This window comes from Bison bison, unplaced genomic scaffold, assembly GCF_000754665.1.
Source record: "Bison bison bison isolate TAMUID 2011002044 unplaced genomic scaffold, Bison_UMD1.0 scf7180017864530, whole genome shotgun sequence".
Classification (NCBI taxonomy): domain Eukaryota; kingdom Metazoa; phylum Chordata; class Mammalia; order Artiodactyla; family Bovidae; genus Bison; species Bison bison.
The window spans coordinates 14,118,347-14,129,198 of record NW_011495080.1 but is presented as its reverse complement, the minus strand read 5'-3'; the positions used below and the strand labels follow the sequence as shown (position 1 = coordinate 14,129,198).

Genomic DNA, 10,852 nt, shown 5'->3' with positions numbered 1-10,852 from the left:
TTCTAAGATGGGAATGAAGTGAAATGAAGTCAACATCGCTCAGTTGTGTCCGACTCTTTGCAACCCCATGGACTAGTCCATGGAATTTTCCAGGCCAGAATACTGGAGTGGGTAGCCTTTCCTTTCTCCAGGGGATCTTCCCAACCCAGGGATCAAAGCCAGGTCTTCCGCATTGTAGGTATATTCTTTACCACCTGAGCCACAAGGGAAGCTGAAGAATACTGGAGTGGGTAGCCTATCCCTTCTCCAGCAGATCTTCCTGACCCAGGAATAGAACCAGGATCTCTTGCATTGCAGGTGAATTTTTTTTTTTTGATCTCTGCATAGTCATGTTTTTATTTATTTATTTTTTTAATTTCTTTATTTCTCATGTGTTCCCCATCCTGAACCCTCCTCCCTCCTCCCTCCCCATACCATCCCTCTGGGTTGTCCCAGTGCACCAGCCCCAAGCATCCAGCATCGTGCATTGAACCTGGACTGGCATCTCATTTCATACATGACATTTCACATGTTTCAATGCCATTCTCCCAAATCTTCCCACCCTCTCCCTCTCCCACAGAGTCCATAAGCCTGTTCTATACATCAGTGTCTCTTTTGCTGTCTCGTATACAGGGTTATCGTTACCATTCTTTCTAAATTCCATATATATGCGTTAGTATACTGTATTGGTGTTTTTCCTTCTGGCTTACTTCACTCTGTATAATAGGCTCCAGTTTCATCCACCTCATTAGAACTGATTCAAATGTATTCTTTTTAATGGCTGAGTAATACTCCATTGTGTATATGTACCACAGCTTTCTTATCCATTCATCTGCTGATGGACATCTAGGTTGCTTCCATGTCCTGGCTATTATAAACAGTGCTGCGATGAACATTACCAACTGAGCTATCAGGGAAGCCCAAGATTGGAATAATTCTGCTTAAAAGGTTTATTCTACAGAATAAAAACATTTTTGAAGTGTTTTGCACAGTACCTGGCACAAGTGTATTCAAAATGGCACCATGAAAGTCAGAAAATCTGGATTCACACTGAACTAAGAAGCCTACCAAATATATAACACTGGAAAAGGCACTGAACCTCTGTGAGCTTCAGTTTCTATTTATGTAATTTGTGGGTAATAATGCCACTGATTAACACAAAGTTACCAGAAGAAAAAAATAATATTTTGGTAAGCTATAAGAAATACTACACAGAGGTAATTATAGTAGAGGCTACCAGCAGTTTTTTTTAATTTTACTGATGTATATATAGTTGATTACAATGTTGTATTTCATTTCTACTACACAGTAAAATGACTCAGTTACATGTATGTGTATTATTTCCCATTGCAGTTTACCACAGGATAATGAATACAGTTTCCTGTGCTATACAGTTCAGTCTTGTTGTTTTTATATATTAGTTTATATCTGCTAATCTCACACTTTCATTCCTTACTCCCCCCACCTGATCTCCCCCCTTGTACTTCATGTCCAAATCTGTTTTTCTTTCCTAGATACGTTCATTTGTGTCGTGTTTGGGATTCCACATATAAGTGGTAGCACATGGTTTGTGTCTTTTTCTTTCTGACTTCACTTGAGACTACCGGCATTCTTAGTCATAGCAAAGTATTATGAAAATATAATCCTTGAAAAAGAGGGGAAAGTCTTATGTGAGAAAAATTGAGAAAAAGGCTTTTTTTTTTTTTTTTACCTTATTTTCCCAACAAAGGGCTTCCCTGGTAGCTCAGCTGGTAAAGAATCCACCTGCAATGCAGGAGACCCCGGTTCTATTCCTGGGTCAGGAAGATCCACTGGAGATAGGATAGGCTACCCATCCTATTATTCTTGGACTTCCCTGCAGGTTCAGATGGTAAAGAATCCACCTGCAAAGTGGAGGACCTGGGTCTGATCCCAGGGTTGGGAAGACCCCTGGAGAGGGGAACGGCTACCCACTCCAGGACTCTGGCCTGGAAAATTGCATGGACAGAAGAGCCTGGTGGGCTACAGTCTATGGAGTTGCAGAGTCGGACATGACTGAGCGACTTTCACTTTCCCAACAAAATGTACTTAATCCATTCAAGAGTTTGAGTACAGAACGTGTACCACCTGGGAAATGGTAACCCTCCAAATGTAAATCAGGAATATAGACTCCATACACATTAATAATACAAATCTTAATTCCTATGAGAACTCCACAAAGCCAAGTTGGATATAGTTTCACAAGCCAACAGTTGCTAGAAATACTACCCAAAGAAAAGAAAACCCTTGATTACTTAGTTCACTACTTAAGCATTACTACTGTATGAGCCACCAGGGAAGCCCAATGACATAAACAGAAACACAAGCTCACAGAGGGTCAATGACTTGTGTGGTGTTACATATTTAGTACACATATGAGTCTGATATGAAGCCACATTTTGTGACTTTCTAGTAGGCTGGTTGTTTCCCAGCAGCCATTTTGAATACACCTCTTCAGCATTTACATCTCTTTCTGTAACAATCACCGGAGAAGGCAATGGCACCCCACTCCAGTACTCTTGCCTGGAAAATCCCATGGATGGAGGAGCCTGGTAGACTGCAGTCCATGGGGTCGCTAGGAGTCGGACACAACTGTATAACTTTCAAGTAGACAACCTGAGCGACTTCACTTTTTTCACTTTTCACTTACATGCATTGGAGAAGGAAATGGCAAGCCACTCCAGTGTTCTTGCCTGGAGAATCCCAGGGACGGGGGAGCCTGGTGGGCTGCCGTCTCTGAGGTCACACAGAGTCGGACACAACTGAAGCGACTTAGCAGCTGTAACAATCGCAGCCAAGCAATCATCTAATTCCATTGGTCGGCAATCTACCAGTTGAAAGGAAGTCACCTGGAAAGCTTTTAAAAGGTATAGAAAAGGTATTTAAAAGGTATCCTGAAATTCTGATTCAGTGTGCCCAGGAGAGGGCCCTGGGACCCATCTATGCAAAATGCCTCCCAGGAAACTGTGACGTGAGCCAGAACCTGATCGCCTGTGATGCTGCACCCTCCAGTCTACTCAGTATGTTGGCTATGCAACCAAACTCCAATGATGTTAGGCTAAAATCTTGCCTACTTCAGTTTCCACGTTAGGCCTAGTTTTTTATTCTTGGGGCCACACACAACACAAGCCTAATCTGTCTCCAGGCCCTTCAGGTGACTTACATGATGTTTCAGACTTGACGACCCTAAATTTATCCACATCTTTTCATTTATATTTAGTACCCAGAAGAGAGCACAATTCTCATTTAGAAACCAATGGTGGGCTTCCCTGGTGGTACAGTGGTTAAGAATCTGCCTTGCAATACAAGAGACATGGGGTCAATTTCTGGTCTGGGACAATCCCACATGCCATGGGGCTACTCAACCTGTGTACCACAATGATTGAGCCCGTGCTCTAGAGCCCCCTCATGCCACAACTGCTGAAGCCCAAACACCTTAGAAGCCGTTCTCTGCAACAAGAGACACCACTGCAATGAGACCTCACACCGCAACTACAGAAACCCCACACAGCAATGAAGACCCACCACAGCCAAAAATAAATATTAAAAAAAAAAAAACAGTGATGATACTCCTTCATTAAAGGAATAATATTAACACAGTTTAAGTGTGCCTTTTACTAAACTGACAACAACATATTATGCTTACTTCTTTGTAATACCCTTACTAAAAATACTTACTTTGGAATATATTTATTTTGGAGCAATTTTAGGTTTACACAAAAGTTGCACATGTAGTACAAACAGCATCCATGGCCCCCTCACCCAGCTTGTTTTCCAAATGTTAACACATACAGTACCACAGTACATCTACCTGAACCAAAAATGAGTTTTCTTAATTACATCTTTTCCCAGAAATTACTTTCCTCAACACCTTTCTTTCATCCTAAACAGACTTTGACTTTTGTTTCATTTTATGATGCAAGTATAGGCTCTTACATTTCCTCTATTAAGATTCATAGCCATGATTTCATCTTGCAAGACTTCGACACAAAGACTCAAACCTTGAGTTTTACAAGATAGAATGTAATGCCTTATACTTGTTAATATTCTGAGTCAAGGTCCAAATAGACAGCATCTACTAGTGCCTCTAGATTCATGCCACACAGTGATCTGGTAAGCAACACTTCTATACTTTTATCTTGTGCGACAGGTTTGGGCTTGAGTAAGACAGAGGAACCAGGGATCAAACTGCCAACATTCGATGGATCATTGAAAAAGCAAGAGAGTTCCAGAAAAACATATATTTCTGCTTTATTGACTATGCCAAAGGCTTTGACTGTGTGGATCACAATAAACTCTGGAAAATTCTGAAAGAGATGGGAATACCAGACCACCTCACCTGCCTCTTGAGAAACCTGTATGCAGGTCAGGAAGCAACAGTTAGAACTGGACATGGAACAACAGACTGGTTCCAAATAGGAAAAGGAGTATGTCAAGGCTGTATATTGTCACCCTGCTTATTTAACTTATATGCAGAGTACCTCATGAGAAACGCTGGTCTGGAAGAAGCACAAGCTGGAATCAATATTGCTGGGAGAAATATCAATAACCTCAGATATGCAGATGACACCACCCTTATGGCAGAAAGTGAAGAGGAACTCAAAAGCCTCTTGATGAAAGTGAAAGAGGAGAGTGAGAAAGTCGGCTTAAATCTCAACATTCAGAAAACTAGGATCATGGCATCCGGTCCCATCACTTCATGGGAAATAGATGGGGAAACAGTGGAAACAGTGTCAGACTTTATTTTTCTGGGCTCCAAAATCACTGCAGATGGTGATTACAGCCATGAAATTAAAAGACGTTTACTCCTTGGAAGGAAAGTTATGACCAACCTAGACAGCATATTCGGAGAAGGCAATGGCAACCCACTCTAGTACTCTTGCCTGGAAAATCCTGTCGATGGAGGAGCCTTGTAGGCTGCAGTCCCTGGGGTCTCTAAGAGTTGGACACGACTGATCGACTTCACTTTCACTTTTTACTTTCATGCATTGGAGAAGGAAATGGCAACCCACTCCAGTATTTTGGCCTGGAGAATCCCAGGGACAGGAGAGCCTGGTGGGCTGCTGGCTATGGGGTAGCACAGAGTCGGACATGACTGAAGCGACAGCAGCAGCAGCAGCAGCAGCAGCAGACAGCATATTGAAAAGCAGAGACATTACTTTGCCAATAAAGGTCCGTCTAGTTAAGGCTATGGTTTTTCCAGTGGTCATGTATGGACATGAGAGTTGGACTGTGAAGAAAGCTGACCACCGAAGAATTGATGCTTTTGAACTGTGGCATTGGAGAAGACTCTTGAGAGTCCCCTGGACTGCAAGGAGATCCAACCAGTCCATCCTAAAGGAGATCAGTCCTGGGTGTTTATTGGAAGGACTGATGCTGAAGCTGAAACTCCAGTACTTTGGCCACCTGATGCGAAGAGCTGACTCATTGGAAAAGACCCTGATGCTGGGAGGGATTGAGGGCAGAAGGAGAAGGGGATGACAGAGGATGAGATGGTTGGATGGCATCATCTACTCAATGGACATGGGTTTGGGCGGACTACAGGAGTTGGTGATGGACAGGGAGGCCTGGCGTGCTATGGTTCATGGGGTCACAGAGAGTTGGACACGACTGAGCGACTGAACATAAACCTCTCTAGAGTTGCATTAAGCAACTTCTGAGGCACACACATCATCAATTAATCACTAACCTCAGAAATCTGTACATCCAGTTACTCTTTTATTCTTGCAAAGATATTTCCCTACCTCAGAAAGTTCAGACACATTGTACCTCTACATTTTTCATCTGTACTAGCCTAATTCGGCTTTGCATGTTGTTTTTCAGTTGAGAGGTGTAGTTATGTGCACAGTGGAAGAAGTCCATGCCCAAAATGAGTCTGAAGTCCTTAGGGAAAAAAAGGAAACTCTCTTAACAACTACTGGCCATTCACTGAAGCAATTAATGACCCTGAGTGAAAACTGATGCCCATAGGAAGTCCACAGAGAATTCCTGATGAGTCACAAGCTAAAATCAGAAGAAAGAGAAAGTTGGGATTGTAGTATTTCTCCGTCAAGAAAACAGTTCCATTCATTGTCATAAAATTAGTTACTGGCTTTAATTATTACAAAAAGTTTAGTGAACAGAATGGCTCATGTACTATTAGCAAGTAATATTTAAGGGCTTATTAACTGCTATTTAAGATAGGAATTTACTATTGAGATTCTGATTAAAAAGGATAAATTAGACATGCGGACCCACAGATAGCTAAGCTCAGCTCTATCAATCAGTGCCAGAAGATTTTTCTAAACAGCTTAGTTCTCCACAAAAGATCTGAATAATTTCCAATTCTGTTTATCTCTCAAAACCAGGCTGTGGAATTAGTTTTTAAATTGCAAAAGAGAATCAACAATGCTTTCAAGGAAGGCTGCAAACTCACAGCCTTCCTATTATACGTGTGAGCTTCTTAAAAGGGGAAGCCATTAAAAACATCTTTTAAAAGGCATCAGAATGCCAGAAACAAAGCTCTTCAAACTCACCTCATAGTAACTCCGAACCGCATTGCAAAATGCTTCGTCGGCTACAATCTGGGTTTCCCCATTGAGGAAGGCCTGGAACCGTTCTTTCAGTAACTGCAACTGCTGCTTGTTAAGCTGTAAGAAAAAAAGAAATAGGGGGTGGAATCAGATTAAAAAAAACTGGCTAATCCATGACACATAATGCTTTTTAAGAGTTATATTTGCCACATGTGTCTAAGACTCAATACTCAGAATTCACTTTATGGGTCAATTTTTAAAAGCTTGTAAGTTACTGCCCCCAGAGAAGGCAATGGAACCCCACTCCAGTACTCTTGCTTGGAAAATCCCATGGACAGAGGAGCCTGGTAGGCTGCAGTCCATGGGGTCACTAAGAGTCGGACACGACTGAGCAACTTCACTTTCACCTTTCACTTTCATGCATTGGAGAAGGAAATGGCAACCCACTCTGGTGTTCTTGCCTGGAGAATCCCAGGGATGGCGGAGCCTGGCGGGCTGCTGTCTATGGGGTCGCACAGAGTCGGACAGGACTGAAGCGACTTAGCAGCAGTAGCAGCAGCAAGTTACTGCCCCACGAACTTTGGAATACCTGATACTGAAAACGGAATCCAAATTTCTGCCCCAAACAGCATTTTTGTGATGACTACACTCCAATCTCTTTGCAGAGAAAGGGGAAAAAATCTAAAATTCAAATGAGAAGTTAACTGCCTGCCAACTGTCCTGAACAGAGGGCAGAGGGATAAGAATTCTTGGAGGTGAGTGGACAACCAACAGCTCTGAACAGGACAGGAAAGACAGAGACTCAGAGAAAGAATTCTCTAGAAAGGACATCTGTTGGATGCTAAAAGCTTGGATTATCATGAAAAAACATCTCAGTGCTTGAGCTGAGATAAAGGGATGATGAGGAGGGGAACAGAGAGGCAATGGGGGCAGTGAGTGCATCTCCAGGCAGGCGAGGGGAAGGCAGTGACTCAGGGAGAGGAGTGTAAGTTTACAACCACGTTTGCTCACCTGGAGCTATCTACCAGGTTACGGAGAGTAGGTTAGACACGGACCATGACTTACTAACCACATCTTCTAGTCATCAACTACAAGCAGAAGCAGCTATTTCATTTCTACAGCTCACTGCAAAACGAGAGCGAGGAGCCCCTTAATGAAAAAACTGATTTCAAGACAGCAGCAAAAGAGCATTCAACCGGGCATGGGACCCTTCTAAGCAGGAGCCCGTGTGGCCGCTCTAAACACAGCTCACACACACATAAAAAACATACATATATATATATATGTATGTATGTTTTTTTTTTTAAAGCTTAACTGGAGACAGAGCATAGTCTTGCAGAGAAAACAAATCCTGAGATATATAGGGACAAGGAAGGAGTGATCTCTCCATTTCAGTCATCCTCATTAGACTGTTAAAAGAATTCAGCCCAGTTCTGGATTCTATGGAGAGTTGTGAAGCATTTGGAATCGTGCCTAAGACAAAATGATTAAAGGATTAGAAAGACTAAACAAACTGGGATGATTTGGCTTCGAAAAGAAGGCTAATATGAAGTAAGTTTAAAACTGTTCAAAAGGCTTGTTAAAATGCCATTCAAATCAGAGAGACATGCTCTTTCAAAACATGGGTTTTATTTAGGAGTCTAACAAACAAGACAGCCTGTGAAAAAAATCACTGCTGGTAGAAACAAATTGATAAAGAAGTGTCCTACTGTGCTCCAGTGTAAAAAACCTCTTGCCCTGAGCAGTGGAGAGAGAAGCTGCTGCTACTGCTAAGTCGCTTCAGTCATGTCCGACTCTGTGCAACCCCATAGACGGCAGCCCACCAGGCCCCCCCGTCCCTGGGATTCTCCAGGCAGGAGTACTGGAGTGGGTTGCCATTTCCTTCTCCAGTGCATGAAAGTGAAAAGTGAAAGTGACATCGCTCAGTCCTGTCCGACTCTCAGCGACCCCATGGACTGCAGCCTACCAGGCTCCTCCGTCCACAGGATTTTCCAGGCCGGAGTACTGGAGTGGGGTGCCATTGCTTCTCCAATGCATAAAAGAGAAAAGTGAAAGTGAGCATTCCATTTTTCAGGTTATCTTCTTCATTTTAGGGAAAGCTAAACCAAGCTGGAAAGCAGGAATATCAACATCATATTACATTCTCCATTTCTATATAATGTACAGAGAATGAAAGGAGTTACCTTGTGTGTGTGTGTGTGTACTAGCAAGGCAAATTAAGCCCATGCCTTTCCTTCTCTAAACACAGTTCACCAAAGGGACCAGATGGAAGGAGGATAGCAATTGCTGAGAGCGAGACCACTGATAGCACTCTAGTTGCCAAGCACTGGGAATCGCCAAGGAGGGCTTCAATTTGCAAACCAAGTGTCCAGGTATTCAGAAAATAGTGGAAAGGGACTCGGGAAGGATGACAATGACCTGGAGAGGATGTCAATGATCATTTGTCCCATCTCCCTTGTTTGAGAAATAAATATTATTCAAAACCTAGAAACTGAGGCATCTTTATTCAGTTTTCTTCTATCAGAGGCATTTGTTCTGTAGGAACTCCTTTAAATCTCTGCAATTTCTAGTTTGCCAGTGTTTAGGTTTAGCCATTGTTGCGATGAGTTATGTTCTGGTGATTACGACATGGAACATTCCTGAATATGAATGGAGAGAAGGAGATTTGCACAAACCATCTTCTTAGAAACTCTTAACAATGCTCATGTCCTTCACAAAACATGCCAGAGCATTAGGCTTCAACTTTTTTATAGATAAAAATTACTGTAGTTACATTTAAGACATAAAATGATAGCTATATTATAACAATATACAAACAGTCAATCAGAAAATACTTTATTAGCACAGAGAAAAGCTCTACAATTCCATATAAAAGAGATATGGAGGAAAAAAGGCAATTTAAAATCTATCAGTGGGAAGGCAGAAAGCAGAGTTTCCAAAAAGCTATTTGCATTATCAAAATAAACTGTATTATAAATCAATAGATAGAGACCAATGTAATAGACCCAAGAAATAGATTCAAATACAACTAGAAGTATACTATAAAATACCTTTATGGCACCTCAAATCAGTAGTAAAAGATGGTTTCTTCAATCAATGGTGTTAGAATAACTAGGTAGCCATGCAGAAAAAATTAAATTGAACCATAACACAAGGTTACAGCCCAAATGAATTACCTGTAACTTCTTATACCATAAAGGTATAAAGAAATGGGAGAAATCCTTTAAACACTGATATGAGAAAATTTGTTTTAAATCATGAATCAAAATCTACAGGTCCTAAATTTAACTGCATAAACATTAAAAATAAATTAAAAATAAATTGTGGTAATCATTTTTCCACATAGATATGTGTCAAATAATTACATTATATACTTAAACTTACAAAATATTATAGGTCAATTATATCTTTAAAAAAAAAATAAATTTAGCATTAACAAAATCACTGAGGGAAAAAAAGGCCAGGAAAAAAATACTTGCAACTCATATCCTAAAGAACTAATTTTCTTTTTTTTTTTTAATTTAATTTTTTTTCCTTTTTTTTATTTTTTATTTTTAAACTTTACATAATTGTATTAGTTTTGCCAAATATCGAAATGAATCGCCACAGGTATACATGTGTTCCCCATCCTGAACCCTCCTCCCTCCTCCCTCCCCATACCATCCCTCTGGGTCATCCCAGTGCACTAGCCCCAAGCATCCAGTATCTTGCATCGAACCTGGACTGGCAACTCGTTTCTTACATGATATTTTACATGTTTCAATGTCATTCTCCCAAATCTTCCCACCCTCTCCCTCTCCCACAGAGTCCATAAGACTGTTCTATACATCAGTGTCTCTTTTGCTGTCTCGTACACCGGGTTATTGTTACCATCTTAATTTTCAAACACACGTATCTTGGAAATTGACAAGAGTCTAACCTATAAGACAACAGAAGTATAGACTAAATGGATACACTCAGAGAAATGAATCAAGTTATGAAAGCATGCCTAACAATTTACATTTTTCTTTTTCTAACTGAAGTCTACATGAGAGCAGAAGGATTCGGGAAGATGATGGAATAGGAAGCACCAGAAATCTGTCTCCCACCTAAATAACAACTGCATTGGCAGTATGTGTCTGATGTAAATATTTTGGAACTCTGGAATCCCTTTAAGGCTTTCAACATGACAAGGAAGGCTTGAGTTAAAACTGCAGTTAATTTTAACCAATTTCAGCTCTGCACAGTAGCACTTCCCACCCCCTCAAGACCCATAGTATCTTAAAATTTTAAAAAGCCAACAACCCAACTTTTCATAAGTTACTGTTTTCAGTCACTAAGTCATGTTTGACTCTTTGCAACCC

At 41.1% G+C, this 10,852-nt stretch overlaps 1 protein-coding gene across 1 annotated transcript in view; it reads right to left on the bottom strand.

Annotated features, from left to right (window-relative positions):
* The window catches only part of RNF148 (ring finger protein 148), a 183,308-nt gene that overhangs the window by 34,022 nt on the left and 138,434 nt on the right, over window positions 1–10,852 (bottom strand). The window contains exon 2 of the mRNA XM_010831743.1: window positions 6,513–6,626. Coding sequence (XP_010830045.1) covers window positions 6,513–6,626 — 114 coding nt within the window. The remainder of the gene's footprint in view (window positions 1–6,512; window positions 6,627–10,852) is intronic.